General features: G+C 35.7%; 3 protein-coding genes across 3 annotated transcripts; 1 reads left to right on the top strand and 2 right to left on the bottom strand.

Moving 5' to 3' along the window:
* The first annotated feature begins 4,076 nt into the window (after positions 1-4,076).
* Positions 4,077-9,000, top strand: LOC117911362 (oxygen-dependent coproporphyrinogen-III oxidase, chloroplastic-like). Its single transcript, XM_034825708.1, has 8 exons — positions 4,077-4,775; positions 4,877-4,952; positions 5,663-5,757; positions 6,218-6,301; positions 8,036-8,123; positions 8,240-8,364; positions 8,457-8,555; positions 8,645-9,000. Exons 1-8 carry the CDS (start codon positions 4,206-4,208, stop codon positions 8,711-8,713), a joined length of 1,206 nt encoding a protein of 401 aa, XP_034681599.1. The 5' UTR covers positions 4,077-4,205; the 3' UTR covers positions 8,714-9,000.
* A 458-nt stretch (positions 9,001-9,458) lies between these two features.
* Positions 9,459-11,449, bottom strand: LOC117911361 (ATPase WRNIP1). Its single transcript, XM_034825707.1, has one exon. The coding sequence runs from the start codon at positions 11,365-11,367 to the stop codon at positions 9,721-9,723; it is 1,647 nt and encodes a 548-aa protein (XP_034681598.1). The 5' UTR covers positions 11,368-11,449; the 3' UTR covers positions 9,459-9,720.
* Positions 11,450-12,086: 637 nt separating this feature from the next.
* Positions 12,087-18,468, bottom strand: LOC117911045 (WAT1-related protein At5g07050-like). Its single transcript, XM_034825205.1, has 7 exons — positions 18,290-18,468; positions 18,135-18,197; positions 17,922-18,038; positions 16,647-16,890; positions 16,374-16,532; positions 12,400-12,551; positions 12,087-12,279 (listed from the first exon to the last, which is right to left on the bottom strand). Exons 1-7 carry the CDS (start codon positions 18,466-18,468, stop codon positions 12,147-12,149), a joined length of 1,047 nt encoding a protein of 348 aa, XP_034681096.1. The 3' UTR covers positions 12,087-12,146.
* Between the last annotated feature and the right edge of the window lie 2,341 nt (positions 18,469-20,809).

The following is a 20,809-nucleotide window of genomic DNA, read 5'->3' as shown; positions in this document are numbered from 1 at the left end:
CTTGCACAACTTGAATTTGTTTAGTATCTACCTCTATCATTCTTTTCGTCACTAGAAACCCAAGGAACTTGTTGGTTGCCACTCCAAAGGCGCACTTAGCAGACACCCCATATTGGCTTAGTAGCTCGAATGTTCTTTCTAGGTCATGTGAGTGTTCTACCATCTCCCTGATTTTAATGAGTATATCATCAATGTACACTTCTACTGTTTGGCCTAAAATAGGTTGGAATATTTTTGTCATCAAGCATTGATATGTTGCCCGGTGTTTATAAGTCCAAATAGCATGACATTATAATAGTGCAAGCCTTATAGGGTGATAAATGTGGTTTTTCATAGTTTGGTGAGTACATCGAGATTTGGTTGTATCTGGAGAAGGCATCCATAAAGGACAAGAGCCCATGTTGGGAGGTTGCGTCTACTATTTGATTGATGCATGAAAAGAGGAAGCTAGTTTTGGAACAAAGATCATTTAAATCGGTGAAATCCACCCATACCCTTAATTTTTCCATTTTCTTTAGAACCACCATCACATTTGACAGTCAATTTGAATAAAGCACCTCTCTGATGAACTCGACTTTTAACAACCTTAAAATCTCATCCTGTATAATAATTTGCCTTTTATGACGAAATTTCCTAACCCTTTGTTTGACCAGTTTAGTTGCAGTACGAACACAAAGCCTATGACACATAGTCTTTAGAGAAATCATTGGTATATTTGATAACTTCCAAAAAAATACATTCGTGTCAGTAAAATCGTTAATCAAGCTTTCTCATCAGCCCCCAAATTCTTTCCAACATAGGTAAACCTGCTTGGGATGCCTTCAAATATCTCCACCTAGACAAGTGGGTCTACAACGGGGGACTCTCGTTTGGTTGTCTAGCTCATTAATTGTTATTTTTGCTCATCATTTTTTTTGTTAGGAGCTTCCCTACTCACACCTTTAGGAGCTTCTCCATTAGCGCGATCAACTTCCTCAAATCCCACCTAGTAGCACTACTTGAAAACTAACTAACTTTCATAGAGATCCACTTACCTTAGTCATGTAAGAAAGTTGATTTTCTGATGATAAGTTGATAGGATGGTCTTCATCTTATGGATCCATGCACACCCTATATATGGTATTGTATAAGGATGGATCCGCTACAACAAAAAACTGCACATTTAGTGTTGTTAGTTTAGCTTTTCAATGGGGAGAACGATCTCTCCTAAGGAGTGAGTCATAGAACCATTGAACCCAATTAGCAACATGTTAGGGCTTGCTAATGTAGACAAGGAATTTCTCATCAACTTAAAATAAAAAAACATGTAATAAGTCGGTTGAACTTCTAGGATAAAGTAATATCTTACACACTTGATATCTAATCACCTTTACAGTTAGCACTATAACATCTTTTTTATGAACTACTATTTACTTCAAATCTTTAAGCCCAAAGGTAACTATTCCATCTATCGGCTCAAGACTCCCTAGGATGAATGAATATTATTCTATGCTTACTTGCTCTATTCTAGCGGTGACCTTGAGCAAGGAACGTTTCTAACACTTAGCCGCTTAGTTTTGATCAACTGGCCCTCCTTGGATAACATGTATTTTTGGAAGCGTACCTTCTTGACACAAGTCTAAATGTTGTATGGTCGGCTGCCTTCGTACTGGTTTAGTCGTTTTGCTTTACATATTGTGTTAGCGGTTTAGCTCACACCGTCTTTTCTAGTAGATACCCAGGATGTCTACACTCCTTGATGGTGTGATCGTACTCCTTATGGTACTCAGAATGCCTGTTCTAATCTCGCTATGATGAATCCCCTCTGAGAATGTTGGGCTATTTAAAGCCAAGTAGTGTATGTACAATGAGCAATAGTTATGCATATTGAACATTGAGTGGGGTCCATCTTGGGTAATCCTTTGCCTCATGTTCACTAAATTGAACACTTTTCCCTCTTAAGTTGGATTCAGACTCCGGTAACTTACCAGAGGTGCTCTTAGGTGACTATGTGCATTACACAATGGCTATGATTGGTTGAGAGGTTACCTACAAGTTCTTCTCCAACATTGCATATTTGTCAACCCTCTTGAATAAATCATTCACGGTCTCTAAGGGCTTTTTAGAGAAAGACTTAAAGAAAGGAGTGTTTGGGCTTATGCATCGTTTGAATATTTGTAAGAGTATGTCCATACTACATGACTTAACTTGTAACATTGCTTGCTTGAATTAGTGCATAAACTAGTACAACGACTCTCTCCATTTTCTTTAGGTTTTAGAGGCTACTAATATTAAGCTTCTGCCTGGTTAAACATAAATAGTAAGCAATGAAAGCTTCTAACATTTCCCAAAAAGTATGAATGGAATTTTTCAAGTGATGAAACCATGCCAACGTAGGGTCTTGTATACTAATAGGGAAGACCTTGCAAAGAAGCGATTCATTTCTGATATCTAATGTCATAACTTGGCAATAATGCATTAAATGATCGAAAGGGTCATCATACATCCCGTCACACATAGTAAACTTCTAATAACATAACTCTTAAGGGGCTAGTACTACAAAATGTGAGGTATAAACAGGGTGGAGAGCATATCATCAAACGATGACTTGTTGTCCTCAATGGCACTTCTGTTGTGTACTTTAGTTGGAACCAAGTTATCGAGTCCGATAGGGGAACCGCCTTTGCTACTACATCAGGTTGAATAAGATTGGTTTACATATAATTATCAAGCTTAGAATGGATAACCCGCGGAGGCTTTTGCTTGGTCATGCTTGTTGTTTCGTCCTACCCAAGGGACTTAGACAACCAAGTTGTGATTTGATTATGCCCCTCAGGTGGGTTGGGTACCGACCGCTTCTCTTGACCAAGCAACAAATCATGCTTACTCTACTTTCCTACTACAACGATTGTCTATTCAGTTGGTGGTTGTGACATTCGCCTTTGTTCACCAACCCCTTAGTGTAATGCTTGCATATGCACCTATCGACTTTTTAGCAATAATCATAATAGTGCATTTTCTAGCCTTAATGACTCGGTCTATGTTAGTATGATGTCCATCCTCTTCTCTTGTTCTAACTATTAGCTTTCAAATTCAACTCGCAAAGCATCTAACCCAATGGTGATGTGTGGGACTAAAGTGCTTTTTGGGTCTTGTAGGTGGATGTGCGATGAGGGATCAATCATCTTTTGAGGCTTTTCGTTCAGATGAAATGAGGAAAAAAATACTCTTGTTTCCCACAAACGAGGCCAATTGTTGTCTCATAAGTGATCTCGGATCCTCTATTGCCCAACACCAGCTGATCATATAAAAAAAGGCTTTTCTAGATTGGTTCTTGGAAAAGGTCCTTTGATGCCCAAGTAAAAATGGTGGGTTGTATAATTGAAAAACTAGCACTGCCAAACCTTTTCTTCTTAGTTGGAGAGTCTTTTATAGTCTTTATGATGTATTTGATAGCCATTACTTCTAGGCATTTACCACCGCCTTAATTCCCCCGTTTCTCCATCCTTGGCAAGTAACGCCCATATGCTTTAATTATCTTCCATTTTGGTTCTTGAACTGACCAAGTGAGGTGCTTTTCAATCTCTCACACACCCCTTGTCGAGTAGAGTAGAGATGCCTACAATTTCTTAACTAATTGTTCAAAATAATATTTTGTCTTTTATTTTCCTTTTAATTTTTAAAAAAATTAAAAATTACATTAAAAAAAAAAAGGTATACGATTTCAACTTAGTCATAAAAAAAAATTTTAAATTATTTTGGAATTATAATTCCATAAGATCAATTTAATCCAAAAGGAACTATCTTGAGTAATAATTTTGTAAGATGTCTATAATTTATTAAAAAGATCCATTTGTCCCAAAATTCTAACAGGGCAGGTTGGAAGATTGAAGGAAAAGAGAAGGTTTTAGTATGAGTTGAGCATATTTTTAAGATAAGTTAGGAAAATTCTAATAGTGTCAAAAATGGTGAAGCCCAAACTTGAATTCAATATAATTGCTGTCATGGATAAAAAAAGGGAGGTGGGCAAATTCAATACATGGAAGGGGGCCGACTGAGCCCCGTCAAAAACGAACCAAGTAGCAATTGGAATTGATGACAAAATACTGTGGGCGCACTCAATTTCACTGGTCTCTTATATTTCATTTCACCAGACTTCCTTATCCCCATTACTTCGATCAGATCCCTCCCCCCTTCCAAGTTCCAACAACACTCACTGGTCAGCAATGCCCACGGCTACTCTCTCCTCCTCCTCATTGACTCTCTTCCCCCTCTCTTCTTCTCCAACGCCACCCAGAATTCCTTGTACGAGTACAACCCTAACATTTCCTTCTTTCCTCGTAAAACCCACTTCTGTAAGGATGATGGGCAGAGGTAGTCATATCTTGCCACCCAAGGCTGTGGCAATTGAGAAAGAGACTCCCGAGAACGAACGCCCCTCCACATTTCTCAGAGAATCAGATGGTGATGACTACTCACTATCGTCTGTTCGGGGCCGATTCGAGAAGATGATAAGGGACGCCCAGGACTGCGTGTGCCAAGCCATAGAGGCCGCGGACGGAGGCGGAAAGTTCAAGGAGGACGTGTGGTCGAGACCTGGTGGCGGCGGCGGCATCAGCCGAGTCTTGCAGGACGGTGCTGTTTGGGAGAAGGCCGGCGTTAATGTTTCCGTTGTTTACGGTGTTATGCCTCCTGAAGCATATAGAGCTGCCAAGCCTGCTTCCAGCACTGACTCCTCCTCTGATCTCAACTACAAGCCTGGACCTGTTCCATTTTTTGCTGCCGGGATTAGCTCGGTAATTCAACTCAATTCAATCTAATCCTCTTCTACTAGTTCAATTTCTAAGAATACCTACTATTACTTTGCTTTTGACAAATATCCTTTCTTGTTTCTCAGGTTTTACATCCAAAGAACCCATTTGCACCCACACTGCATTTTAATTATCGGTATTTTGAGACTGATGCTCCGAAAGGTATGATTCTTGCAGAATGACATTAGTTTTATGATGAATATTTTTATTAGCATTGTTCTTTGATTTTGATTCTCCCCAGTTTCTCTCTACACACAAAGATAACTGGAATTTTGTTTTAGTATAGGAAACAAAATTAGCCAAATCAGCATCTAATCCATCTAATGGTTTGCATTCGTATCCTAGTTTTAATAGATTACTATTGCTGTTTGTGAATTGCACAAATAGACTCACTTGTGAGTTTATATGGTGCATTTTTAATGGGACTTGTAATTTTGTGGCTCAGCCTTGTGTTACTAGGATACTGGTTGCCTATACTTAATGGTTTGAGTTCAATTATTCAGCATGTGATGAATAAAAATGTTATTGCAATGCAATCAGAGGTACTATTTTATGGACAATGGAAGCCAACCCTTGAATTAGATAAAATGTAGTGAGCATTGTGTTAAGTTGAGCTAATTGAATTTCTTTCATGGATTATGATCGAACATGAACAATATTCTCTTCCTGTCATTCCATCAGAACTCTTGGACCACATGATATTTTTCTTCAACCTGTGATAGCCAAAACAACAAATTTCTTTAACAGATTAATGGTTTCTCTAGGCTGCATTCTTGAAAATATATATGCATGTGCTTGGCATATGGTATATTTGTGTTTTAGAATGTCATTGCGAAGTGTACATTTTGATATCTTATTGCCAAAATATGCAGATACTCCTGGAGCACCTAGACAGTGGTGGTTTGGTGGTGGTACTGATTTAACCCCTGCTTACATCTTTGAGGAGGACGTCAAGCACTTCCATTCGGTATATTAAAAAAACAAACATAATATTGCACTTTCTTGTGGATAAATTTCTTTATCTTTTATTCATATTCTTTTTAAAAAGTTATGTTGACAGATGTGTGTGTGTACATATTCTTAATATCAAAGTTGAAGGTACCAAAGTGAATTTCTTAATTAAAACAGATCATGTAATTGGGCCTGTTAACTAAAACAAGGAAAAAAAATGCATTATTTACTAACACCAGATGGGTAAGAGGGAAAGGACAACCTAGTAATTTTTCACTTGAGTCAGTTTGTCATCAGTAGTTCTGAGACCATTACAGTTGAAATTGCACTTCTTCATATGGTTCTAAAGATAAATGCAAAATAAAGTTCCATCATGCAATCTCTAACCATTGAACTTTAATGCGATTCGGAAGTAACTTCTTTGTTAATGACAATGCTTGAATGTTGTTGCTGAGAGGATATTGACAAATTTGTAGGTTCAAAAAAGTGCTTGTGACAAATTCGATCCTAGCTTCTATCCCCGATTCAAGAAATGGTGTGATGATTATTTTTATATTAAGGTATGTTCCTTGTTGAACCATTTGATTATTACATGTTACTGGTGTGCTTGAATTCCATTGAAGGTACTGATGTTTATATGATCCCCACTTACTTTGGGAATAACATTTTTTGGCTCCAGCATGAAATTGGAGCATCCTACTGGGATTGGGGTTTGATTGCTTATGTGATATGTGGTAAATTGGGATGAGGTTTAATGTTGATTCCCCAAGAACTCCTTAGGAAAATATACATTTTTGTTGATGGATAAAACTCGTTAAATGAGCATACTATATTTAACATTAGAGCCACCATAACTCTTGTGGCTGCAGCTACTTAAGAGTTATTCCTTGTGCACCAGTTTTCTTGCTGAAATTTCCAGGCATATACAGTTTTGATCTTGTTGCAGTTTCAATATCCAAGTTTTAAACTCTTAACTAGTTTGTATTAAATACTAGAAAGGCACACAGGAGTTTCGTCAATCCTCCTACACCAGCTTCATCATAAACCATAAAAATTGAAATAGTGAGGGCCTCCCTTAAAGCCCTTGCCAATGAGCTTATATGGGTCAAAGCCAAGAAAATGGCTAAAGTACCTTGGGTTCAAAATTTACCCTTTTTACAGGGAAAGAGAATATATATATATACTAAACATTAGAAAGAGGTTGAAATTAAAATAAATAAATAAATAAATGTGATGAATATAAGAAAAGAAAAGAACAATAAAATGGAGGGAAACAAGCATGGGATGTGTATATTGACAAGAATGTTTGGAGCCAAGTACTTGATTTATTGCTGCTCATCATCTCCTAGTGTAGGGAAAGAGAGCAAATTGGGGTATCTACATTATAGCTTGCCTTTTGTAACCATAGATTTAAGTTGTAAGGGGTTTAACATGTAGTTGCGCATTTTAGAGCTAAAGAAAAATGGAACATTACATATGTGACACTTAATCAATAACATGTTGGGACGTCAATTTAGATGGACCATGTATCATGAGATGATGGGTTTAACAACTATTATTAGGTATAACAGTGATGGATTTTCTGTTTGAGTTTGCCATTTATATCAGTTGGGTCAATAGAACTGATTGGGAACTATTCCATCCCATTATTCAGGTATGATTGAAATTATGATCTCAAGAGAACAAGAATATTCGTTATTGCCAACTGGTAAATTTTCTAAAATTTAGATACTCTTAACATTCCTTCTATTTCAAAAATTTTAAATTCAATAACCATACACTTCTTAACCAAAATACAATAGGCTGTTTACACAAAGGACCCCTGTTGCTTGTGGGTTGCCTTCAGGTTTTCCGACAAAAACAGAAAAAGACAGGATGCCTTGGGAGCTTTTGGATCCAATCAAACATAGTCAAACCAGAACCTACTCATGCTCAACTAATTGACAGCCCCCATTCAAACATCCTTCAATCTCAATCAAAGTGGTAGCAATGCTTTTCTGTCATTGCTAGGTTATAATATATGAAAGTGTCCTTTCATTGATGAGCCTAGAGTGATGATGTTAAACTGTATTTCTATTTGGTTTTAGCTCTTTTGCACTGCCAGTCTGACAGAAGCAAGATATTTTTACCTACATTATTCTTTGAAAGGTCATTAAATTTTTTGCATGTGGTGGAATGAACAAGGTAGAAAACTCTGCTTAGAGTGATTAATGACTATTATATTAGATTGATTTCTGAAATTGTTGGGATTTTCCACAGTTTTGATTTATTTTGATCATGAATGCTCTTTGCAGCATCGAGGTGAGAGGCGTGGACTTGGAGGAATATTTTTTGACGATCTTAATGACTATGACCAGGAGATGCTTCTTTCTTTCGCCACTGGTAATTGCTTGAGAATGAGATCTCTTGCTTCTGTTTGTGCCTCTACCATGGAAGGTTCTCAAAATTTTAGTGGAGTATGCATCCTCTTAATGGACATATTGATTGTTGATGTGCAGAATGTGCTAATTCTGTGATCCCAGCATACTTACCCATTATAGAGAAAAGGAAGGATGTGCCATTTACAGATCGCCACAAGGCATGGCAGCAGTTGCGCAGAGGCCGCTATGTAGAATTCAACTTGGTTAGCAAAACCAGAAGATCTGATCCATGTTCATATATTGTTGATGGTTTAAATAGGCTTTAGTGATCATTTTTCTTGTGTTACAACTGCAGGTTTATGATCGGGGTACAACATTTGGACTGAAGACAGGAGGTCGAATTGAGAGCATTCTTGTTTCTCTCCCACTAACTGCACGGTGGGAATATGACCATGTAAGCCTTTGCTTGTTTTGTTGAACTATGCCACTTTTGCTCTGTTATATCATCAGAAAGAAAATTGTGATTCCTTGTCTGCTGTGCAGCAACCAGAAGAGGGGAGTGAAGAATGGAAACTATTGGATGCTTGTATCAACCCAAAGGAATGGATCTAATATTCACCTCAAGAATTGTGTACCATTTTAAATTGCTTTTATTGTTTTCTTTGTTCAGTAGGCTTGCTTATTTTCAAGCCCAAGTTGGGTGGCGAATTAGTGTCTTCATCAGAAGTAATCTCCAGAAATGTAAGTAGGTAATAGAAAGAGTGAGAGGATCTGGTTGTAAAAATCTTTTGGCTTACTTTGATTGTCATCCTCTGAGGATAATGATGTAACTTACGAGAATAAATGCATTATGGAGAGGCCCAGTTGTAAAATTTGGTTCATTTTATTTAATGATTTGGTGCAGCTGAGGTTCTTTCCATTTTGATTTGGGAAGATTGCCTAAAAGACTGACTGAGACTCAAATCAAAAGAATCTGCAACTTTTTCTTGTTGGTTGAAGTTATCATTGGGAACTTGGGATGAAAATTCGAAGGTCCAAAGTGGCACCAGTGACTCATCGTCTTACAGTTTAAATCATATATGGGATGGAAATCCATTATAAGAATTCACTTTTGGCAGCTGGAATTTGGTTTTGCAATCAGTGTGCAGCCAAATTTAAGGTTCCAGGTTCCATGATTTTTTTTTGGAAAACAAGAGAGATGGTATTCTTCATTCCAACACATGGTGTTGGTTGAGAACTTTCCTACTTCCCAGTTATTTCTTGCCAAAGTCCTTTCTCATTTCTATTTATCTAATCATCAAAAACGTCAAATGGCTTGAGAATTTGGATACTAGGACATTATTATACAGGTCCGCCAGAAGCCAAAATTGAACCTTTCTCCATGTATAGTTTAAGAGTACTCACTAGAAGAAGCAGCCAAGAAGGAGGAGATAAAAAGGGTCATATTTTATCCCCTCTCTACAAAATGGTACAACTATAGACAAAAAGGATCATATTTTTCACAGTAAAACACCCAAGGAGGAGATAACAAACAGGGAAGAATGCCTACTCACTAAGCACCAAACACTCCCAACTGCAGTCAGAAGACTTTCTCATCCATCACCCCTACCATTATTTGTTCAATTGAGAAACTTGTAACCTTGAAGTGATGGTGGTAGATAGTTCTGTGTAGAAGAGAAAGGATTGTCAGGTGGGTAGATATAGCCCTTCCCGTATCCAAGTTCTTTCATTAGTTTAGTGGGTGCATTCCTGAGATGAAGAGGCACTCCCTCATTCTGTCCAACAGATTCCCTCACTACCTCCTGTGCAGCCAAGATGGCTCGATACACAGAAACAGATTTGGGAGCCAAAGCCAAGTAAGCCACACATTGTGCAAGATTCACATTGCACTCAGGCATGCCCAAAAAATGGCAAGCTTGGTAGCAAGCAACAGCCTGCACAAGGGCATTGGGGTCAGCCAATCCAACATCCTCACTTGCAAACCTGACGAGTCTCCTGGCAATATACAAAGGTTCTTCACCTCCTTCTAACATTCTTGCCAGCCAATAAATTGAGGCATCCGCATCACTACCCCTCATCGATTTGTGGAGGGCACTGATGAGATTGTAGTGTTCTTCCCCTGCTTTGTCATAAGCAAGATGCTTAGATTGCAGCGCCTCCTTGGCATCAACCAAAGTGACAGTGGTCACTTGGGATGAACCAACCCCATTATTTTCCACTAAACTCTCTCCATGCTCTTCTTCTTCAACTCTGCAGACTGATTGCTTAATGGGTACTCGAGCAGCTGCAGTGACAGCAGAAATTTCCAAGGCGTTTAATGCCACACGAGCATCGCCATCACAATGTGAGGACAAAAAATCAATGGCCTCATCGCTGACTTCAATACTCGCCCCACCCACGCTCCAAGCCAATCCCCTGCCCGTGTCAGCAACAGCTCGATTAAGCAGGCTAGCAACATGACTAGGCTGTAAAGGGTTGAGGGTGAGAACTCGACAACGAGACAACAAGGGCGTTATCAAATGGAATGATGGATTCTCGGTTGTAGCTCCAATAAACACGATGCTCCCATCTTCAATTACAGGCAAAAAAGAGTCTTGTTGAGACTTGTTGAAACGATGAACCTCATCCACAAACAACAATGTTCTCTTGCTGTTCATGTTCTTTGACACTTTAATCTTTCTAGCCTCCTCCACGACGTCCCTCACGTCCTTGACACCAGCAGTGACAGCCGATAAGGAAACAAATCGATAGGAGGAAGGCTGGGAGGAGGAATTGACAATGGCCTTGGCAATGGAGGTCTTGCCGGTGCCCGGTGGGCCCCATAGGATTATAGAAGGAAGACGATTGGAATCGATGGCTGAGCGAAGCAGGGATTTGTGAGAGAGAAGATGGTCTTGGCCCACCACATCGTCCACAGTACGAGGTCGCATTCGCTCAGATAAGGGCTGGTGGGGACTGTTTTCTGCCTCTAAACGGAGTCGTTTGGAGGGGGGACTGGGCAATGAGGGCGTGTCGCAGTGTTGTTTTTGGATTTGGGGGGGATTGGAGGGCTTGGATTGAAAGTGAAAGAAGCGATCGAGCTTGGGCTGGAATGGGGATGGGGACGGGGATGAATTGGGGTTTTCGTCAGGGGTTTGAGAATCGGATTTGTTGCGGCCGAGAATCCATTCGGTGGCTTTGAGGATCGATTTGCCACCTGTGGCAGCGAGAGCTTGGGAGGCCAAATCGTCAGGAAAACCCATGCTCAGCAACTGCTCCCTCTCCATTTCCCTTCGCTCCTCAACTGCAATTCTGGTTTGCACCTAGGCGACGCTATCAGCCAGTGGCGGGACTTCCCAAGTCTAATTTGCGACCTTTCGTATATTTTATTCTTTTTACAAAAATATTTAATTTAAAAATAATTATACAGTACGAAGAATGATCGAAAATATATATTATGATAAAACTTATTTTTGAAAAATATAAGAAGTAGGTTGAGGATATTCTTTTATTTCAAAAAAATATTTAAAAATAATTACAATATGTTTTTTTTTTTTAAACATATGATTTTAAAATAATTCTCAAAAGCTTATTTTCAGAAAAATTGATAATCAAACATATTTTCATTTTTTTTTTAAAACAAAAAATTGTTATTGAAAGTCTAAATTTCTTGTTTACCATTATTTTTGCTTTTTAATTTCTTTTTTAACATTTTTTTCTTTTCAAAAAAGGGAAATAAAGAAAAGAAAAGGAGGCGCTGATGCATATCAGTTATTATAATACATGGTGTTGAGTTGTTCTTTCCATTAGGATAATCAAGAGTCACTAATGTTTTTTATTTTCACTTTACCTTAAAACCATACATTTAACTTGATATTGAACCCTTGGCCAAATTTTATAACTCAACATATTCATGCTTATGTTGTTGATAATAATTATTTGAACATCATTCCTATTTTTTTGGGATTTTTGAAATAGTACAATATATTCTTTGAAAAATTAGAAATACTTGATGTTAATTAATAATATTATTGAGTTACAACTTCACAATGCTCTTTCTTAATCTCTATTGATTTTCAAGTTTGCTTTCCATACCTTGTTCAAAATTTGTATTCTCCATCAATTTCTTCTCTTTCTCCTTCCTCTTTCCCCATAAAGTTGTGTAGAGAGCAAAAATTATCATTATAGCTCCAACAATACTGGAAAAAAATGGAAATTAAAACTATGACAAACAAGAGGCTAAAGTGTTTTTTTCTTCTTTTTTTTCTCTCTTAAATTTTGTTTGAATATATTATTAATTAAATGATGAAATCGCATACCTTCCCAAGTGTAGTGCATCTCTTAAAATAACTAGGCCCATCAATGTTACAAGTATCGTGGATAGTGGTCTAAATGCCGTCACAAAAACCGGATCTTTTTTTTGGATTACCAACATTTGAACAAAAGTTGTAACTCCATAAATCATAATTCCCTGAAACAACATTATCAAGTTACACAAACATATTTATAACAAAATAAAAATTATAAGCATGCTCTTTTAATAAAATTGTCAAGTGAATACATTTTATGGAAAATTTATAGCACAAAGATCATTTTCAAAAAGAAAAATGAAAACCTTTGGGACTCCATTAAGGGATGGGATCATTGGATCAAAGAGGGATTTGGTTACTTTTACCCTTAAAATGGATTGACCTTTGCATCCTTTGGAAGGTTTATGGAGTGGCACCTTGCTCCATAACAAATACTTGAGTATTTTCTCCAAATGGGTGTTCATCAAATAGAAAATTGAATTCCTTATGTTAGTTCAAGCACCTTTGGCTTTTCACTTGGGCAGGCATTGAAGACAAGTGTCAGAGCTCCTAGAACACTTGGAAATCACGAAATATCCCTTAATCACATAATTGTAATGTCGCGTGCATTGGGATGCAAGACATAACGACATTTTGCTATTGGAAAAAGGAATAAGTTGAGGCACGATAAAAACATGTTGGAAGTTAGGGTTGAACCTCATGTTTGGCTCCCACAATGAAAGATATAAAAGGTATATAATAAAAAAATTTACCTTAACATATGGCTAATCTAGTATGTTTTTTGCAACAAAATAATTGGGAGGAATGAGATTATTACCTAGATTTGAGCAACTCAAATTTCTTATTTTATCGTTTCTTGTTTCTGGTATAGAACAAATTGTAGTTCCAACATCCACGACCTTCTAATCAATCCTATAACGGTGTACAATCAAGTAGGTAAAATTTTCTATGGGCCCAATTGTTAGATTTTGAAGTGGTGACAAAGTATCAATAAAGGTAAGATTGCCTAATTAACCTAAAAACTTAATTACTGCAAAGGAGTTAAAGAATTTTCTATGAGGCATGAGGTAGTATTTTAAAGCCAATCATCTTAGGAAAATGTCCACTATAGCAAGCACTCACAAAAGGTGCAAGATTTTGATGGCACCCACATAAGAAGGATGAAACAATGACGAGTTCTACTTTGATTAAAGCTTGGACAAATTGAAAAAGCAACTAATTAAAGGATTAGTATGTCTTGCTTAATATACTAACATATGTTAAAAGAGAGTCTCTTAAAAAACTAATCAAAAAAATAAATATTATTTGATATATCACATAAAGGAATTTAATTTTTTTATTTCTAAAGATAAAAGAACATTTTAGAATAGGATAAACTATTCAATTTCATATCTAGCTTGTAAAAGTAGGTGAAAATAGAGTTGAGGTCGTTAGGACATTATGTATTATTTTTTATTATTAACAATTTTGTTCTTTTTCATTTAGACATAGAATCCTTTAGATAGTGACTTACTCTCTATGGAAGATTTGATTATTCAACTAAAGTGTCATAGGTAAATTTAAAAGGTTTTAGTAAGGGAAAATTAGTATTTGAAAGAATAAGGATTGGACAAATCTTTCATTTTGAGCTAAAATTGTTTTAATTTTATTTTTAAAAAATCAAGAGTGCTCAAACGTTCACCAAAGCGCAGCACTCTCGAGCATTGAAGCCAACACTCAAGCACTTATTTAAGTCCTTTAGATGCTCAAGCAATAGTTAAGTATGCTCTAGCTCTCATTTTAGAATCTACTAGATTCTGGAAATTTGCTATTTTGGTAATTTATGATTTATTTTTTAATAAAAATTCCATTTATGATCCTTTGTGCTCTTAAGCCCATACACACCCTTCTAGAATGTGTTTTTAGGTTTTAATACTCCCATTGAGAAAAACCTTAACTTGTCTTACCATTCTACAAAACTCTTAGCAATTCATTTAATCAAATTTTGGGTTGTTTGAGAGACCTATATCCCATTCATAGGTTGAGGTGAATCTACTAGAGCACTTAAGGTGTTGCATCGTGGATGTGGATGGTGATATATGTGCTAAGAAAGTAAGTCTTAGGTGACATCTATCAAGTAAAATTGTGTATCATGATATCATATAATGGATTTTTTATTGAGGTCTTAGGTCCTATGGTTTTTTATCTTCATGGTTAGTATGGGGGTTTTTCAGGTAAAATCCTATGTTTTCATTGCGATTAATTGATTTTGTCTATTATTCTCTCTCAAATGATTAATTAAAATCGAAATATTCAAATCTTGTATTAAAATATTTAAGATTCACTCATTCACCCATTTTGGATGTTACCCTATTGGAATATAACTTTTCCAGAGATGATAATATATTGTTAGATTTTTTTCCTCGATCATTGTAGTAGCAGACTGTTTAGTTAATTACAAAAGATGTGTTGCCTCTTTATAAAACCTTAAAACTAAGAAAATGAATGGTAAAAAAAAGAAAAAGGTGTAATCAAGCTCATGGATGCAAACAATGACACAAGTAAAAATTGATGGATGCACATACATACATCTATCTATCTATCTATCTATCTATCTATCTATATATATATATATATATATATATATATACTTGCCAATATATTTACTTACCAATGATAGGTTTGCTTGGTTAGAAAGAAAATAAGAAAGAATATATAAGAAAGGAAGTGACAAACAGTAAATAAGTAAATAAGAAAAACTTAATATAAGGTCCTACTATTTAAGATAGATCATCCTTTTGAAATATTTTCATCCTCAAACTTGTAAATTCCTAGAGCTATATGAAAAAATTTATTAAGTTTAAAGACATTAATTTTATTTTTCTTAATTTTTTCCCATTAAATTTTCAAAGATAAAAAATGTAACTGAAATATTTAAAATGGGTGAAACATACTTGGATTCTAGCTATTGATTAATCCACATTAAAACATTGATCGATTGAGCTTCATTCCTTCATTATTTCAAAAACTATTTGGTATTGCTCCAATTCCAAGGCCTATTTCACTTGGCCTTCACTATATTTTGCATTTTGAAGATCCTTGTGACATGTTTGGATTGTTGTACATAATTGTTTGTTTGAGTTCTTGTCTATCTACAACTAAGTTCAAGTATCATGCTTCTATTCTAATAGGAAATATGCTTCTAGTTTTAATATCGCTTTTAAAAATAGAGAATATAAATGGTTTCAATTATGTTCTTAATTTTTTAAAAATATTAGGCATGTTTGATAATTGTAATTTTATTTTTTTGAATAAAATAAATATAAATTTGATAATTATATAACAAATGGAAAACATCTTTTATTATTATATTTTAGTAATTTTTTTATGAGGTTCTACAATTTTTTTTTAATATTCACGTAATGAAAAGGACCCTATTGGTTAGTAAATAAATTAAGATTTGGGTGAGCCATGAATGTAGTTTTTCAAAAATTTTAAAATTTGTTTAAAAAATTTTGATACTTACATTTTTTAAATTTTGTTAAAAAATTTTTAAAACAAAAGTAAAAACATGATATCAAATATGATTTTAAAATTGTTTTCAAATTTTTAATTTTAAAAAATAAAAAATAAAAAATGTAAGTATGTAAACAAACATAACTTAGTACATTGTTTGAATTTTATTTTTGAATTCCGTTTGTGCTTCATGGGCCATCGTGTTGTGCTGTCATGCAATATTAGGCACGTAGTTATACAGCATGAGATTTTTTTTAATGGTTCATCAATTGTTATCCATGATCTCTTAAATTAAATGCACTGATTTGATACACTGATTATTTGATGAAAACTATATTAATGTTCAGAAAAAAAAAAAATGGTTCCAGGGTTTCTTGCACCTCTTAGAAACCCCGCGAAAGGTAAATGTAAATTTTCCAAGAGAAGAAAAATAGGAAGCCAACCAAAGGATTAATTGGGAAATTGAAATCAAACTAACTTTAACTTACGCAGTATATGGGAGCGATTAGGGAGATGTCCCATGACAACCTCCATGAAGAGACTTCATGATCGAAAATCAGTGTCATGATTGCTGCCAACAAAGTCCCTGATAAGCACATTAACCACGTTATAGTAAGAGGCGCTGGATACTTCTTAAGTGTTGTAGTCTGCATCAACCCATTACAAAATAAAATTATAACATCAAACAAACACCCTCCGGGATCATAACAAAAGATGCATTTAATTTCTTCATGATATATAGATTATATTTTCTCAACCACCTGTAGGATGTAGAACGCTGCCAATGAAAGGGATGAAGTTGCAAGCATGAGGGAGCCCTTTATCCACTCCCAATCTAGGAATGCTTTTGAAGAGGTGGCTGCAGGCTCATGTGAACGTCTGGTGTGGGGTGAAATCACCACAATTCCCTTGTATATTGTCATCAGCGTTGCACCAGCGAGGGCCACAAGAGTTCCTCCTATCTTGGCTTGGGAACTCACCTTCCAAATTTCCAATTTCTCCATCCTGCCAAAAGTCTTCAAGAATGAAATTCCTTACTTTTATATGTTTCTATACATATTTATTTTGAATAAGACACTTTATCATAACTATGCTAAAATTACACCCCTTTGTAGGTATTTAAGTGGCACTAAGAAGATTCTAAAAGTTGCTAGGTGTGACAATTGGTCGGTTACGGAGGTTACAAAGGAAATGATGTGTCAGATGTTCTATTCGTGAGGCTCATGAGATGCCAAAGTCTACAAGTAAGGTAGAAGTCTTGATTGTATAGTCATCAAGAAGCTATGAAGCAATAGAAGAGTGTTAGGATTGTAAAACTTCTTTGCAACCAATGATATTCCTTTCATTACTCTGCTTTAGTTTTCTTGTTCATTGGTGCAAAAGTAGCTAAATTAATTTACTTAACTTTACCATTTTACTGGTGGGTTTTGATTAACTTAATCATTTAAGTGGCCCATAAGAGTCGCTAAGAGTTATATGAAGGCTTGAAAATTTCAAGGTCAATAAAATATATTATTATGTACACTTATAAAGTCTTATTATTTTGTATTTAGGTCTCATTATTATATGATTCTTTATGTGATCTTATTGTTTTGTACGTTGAATATAAAATTTAGAAACTTGTAGTGTGCTTAAACTACAGAATGTTACAAAAAGAAAAATTTAGAGAGAATATGAGTAAATTAGTATATTTTCTATATACATATATATAATTGAAACTAGTACAACAACTTAGATTAGTTAAATGTTTGATCTCATTACTTTGTGTTTTCATCCTATTCATTTATATCCTGATCTTATAATTTGTACACTTTTATTTGATTATGTAAATTTCATCATGTATTTTGAACCACTCATATCAAAATTTAGATATAGAAGCAAATAAAAAGGTAGAGATGGTTATGAGGAAGAGTATGAATTGCTTGACATCTACTGAAGTAACTAATTTGAGTAAAAGTTTATAAGGAGTTATCTTTGACGGACCACCTAAAAGAATCTTGAATATATATGAATGTAGCGAATTATGGAGGTCATACCGGCACAGAAGTGCCAAGACAAAGGTAAATGATGGAATCAAGTTGCCCATGGCGGATGCAAAAGCTGGTGAAGTATACTCCATTCCCGCATAATATAGCGTCCGTCCTAATACAGCGCTGAGATACATACATATTTATAAACAATGAATTAAGGAACTGGTAGTGGCCATAATACATAGTAATAGCTGGCAGATATAGTGTTTACGTACTGACCCTAGAAGTCCCAGAAAGAAGATGTCCCGCAAGACTGCCATGCTCATTTTGCCTTTATTGTTTCTGAGCAGCACAATGGCAATGCATGCAACCAAGTCATTTTGGCCAGAATTTAATAACATTATTATTATTTTGAAGGCAGAAAACAAAATAACCTTTCAAAGAGAAGAACAAGAAGTGCAGTGGCTAAAGTTCCAAAAGCATATCCATAGACAACCAGCACGTAGCGGCTCATGCCTTTGTCCAGGGAGACCTTTGACACAATGTTAAAACCTGCAAAACAGATATTAGAGAACACACACAGTATATATGGTTTCCACTCTTCATACCCCATTTCTCTCTTTCTTTCCCTGCTTTTCTTCTTCCTCTCCACGCCCTCTCTTTTAAACAAATGCTCGGCTCAATTATATATAATATATGCTTGTGCTATGTAGATACAGAATAAAATGTATGTTACATGTCTGATCCCCACTAAAAATTAAGCCAAATGCTCCATGACTAGATGTTCCCATTTCCAACTTTTATACCAGCACTCATTATTATCATATTCCTGATCTACTCAAAATGGAGCTTCCATCAAGTTTAGTTCTTGAATATTTTAGGTCACTTCAGCGCACTTTGATGGTGTTTAATTTGTTCAGCTTAGATTGTGGCGATTTTATAACTAAAAAAGGAATATTACTAAACAGTTAAAAAAACTTGAACTCTTTGTTCAATATGTTGGCATGCTTGATTGGTCCCCACAAATGATTAAAAACAATTTCTTTCGTACACTCAGTGGTAAACAACAGTAGCTTTGGTTATAGTGAGTGGGACAAAGATGGAAGAAGTTTATAGGGAAAGTTGTGTTTTCATGGGCCAATATGGTAATAATATTGTTTTTGGAACCCAGGTTTGTGAAATGGGAAAAACATTTGTTAATGTGGAAATTTATATCAGTTTCATGCACTCTGAGCCGGTTGTTTTTTTTCTACCGAAATTGCCCCTCCAGGTATCCAGGTCAGCAGCCCATCTCAACACGTGAAGGTAGTACTTGAGGTGCGTTAAGGTAGTACATGAGGTACATTAAGGTAGTACCTGAAGACCATTAAGGTAGTACCTTATGTGCATTAAGGTAGTACCTGAAATTTCTTATAATTACATAAGGTACCGTTGAAGTAACCTATGAGAACATAACAATGTCATGCTGCAATAGGTAATGAAATTAACTAATAAAAATCTGAAGCCACAAAATGGCTACATTTCTCGCAGGTGCGTTAAGGTAGTACCTGAGGTACATTAAGGTAGTACCTGAAGACCATTAAGGTAGTACCTTATGTGCATTAAGGTAGTACCTGAAATTTCTTATGATTACATAAGGTACCGTTGGAGTAACCTATGAGAACATAACAATGTCATGCTGCAATAGGTAATGAAATTAACTAATAAAAATCTGAAGCCACAAAATGGTTACATTTCTCGCAGGTGCGTTAAGGTAGTACCTGAGGTACATTAAGGTAGTACCTGAAGACCATTAAGGTAGTACCTTATGTGCATTAAGGTAGTACATGAAATTTGTTATGATTACATACGCCACCGATGGAGTAACCTATGAGAACATAACAATGTCATGCTGCAATGTGTAATGAAATGAACTAATTGTGTCTTAAGTCACACAACAACAACATTTCTCAAATATGCACTAAGATAGTACCTGATGTACATTAATGTAGTACCTCAAGCCCATTAAGGTAGTACATGTTTTGCATTAAGGTAGTACCTGATGCGATGAAACAATTCTGTCTTCGTTGACAAAAGATGTACACTACAAATTCCAACAAACATTACAAATTCACAAACACTACCAACAATTTCTACTAACCAACACATAATTTATGCATTTTAATCGCCAATATATGATATTGCCTAATTATATTCATCAATTATTACCATCAGTCTAAAAATCTGAATAAATACACAAGTTTTCCACCCAATTTCTAAATATGTCCACAACATTTTTCCATTTCATGAGTCTCCAATACACAAAAGTATTGAGATCGAACAGCCGCTCATACGATCTAAAATCGACATTTGCCTCAACCTATGCCCTCACCAATGGAGGAAAAATTGCAAATACAACAACCACTCGAAAATCACTCTTTTGCTCCAGTTTAAACAAAAAAAATATTAAAAAAAACAACCCTAAATACAAATTAATTACCTTCACATTTGATGTGAAGGTTACAGAAAAATGTGATCCAATGAGAAGAACACGAGATTCTTCTTCATGAACCCAATATATCAGAGTTGTCGCTTCCATTCCGGTTCGCTTTCCTAAACCAGATTTTCAGTCAACACGTACCCTCCTCAAGCCGTCTTCTTAACTCGACCTTGTTTCAATGAAGTGCTCCATTTGGTTCTTCACAATTACCACAAGCAACAAAAATTTCGATTCAGGTTTTCAAGTAAAGGTTTATACTTTCAAATGTGTGAAATTTTGCAAATTTTCACACCCTCTTCGATCCGAAGGGGTGACGAAATTGGGATGATCGGGTTCAAATGGTTAGGACTTTGAGAGGAGAAGGGGCTAAAGATAGAAAACTAGATTGGAGTTTGGGATTAAAGGCTTCAGAAATTAAATGAGAGAAATTGTTGAAAAATATACAAGATTCTCTGCTTCGCCTCGGTGATGGAGT

This window comes from Vitis riparia, chromosome 3, assembly GCF_004353265.1.
Source record: "Vitis riparia cultivar Riparia Gloire de Montpellier isolate 1030 chromosome 3, EGFV_Vit.rip_1.0, whole genome shotgun sequence".
NCBI lineage: Eukaryota > Viridiplantae > Streptophyta > Magnoliopsida > Vitales > Vitaceae > Vitis > Vitis riparia.
This window is presented reverse-complemented; position numbering and strand designations above follow the sequence as displayed.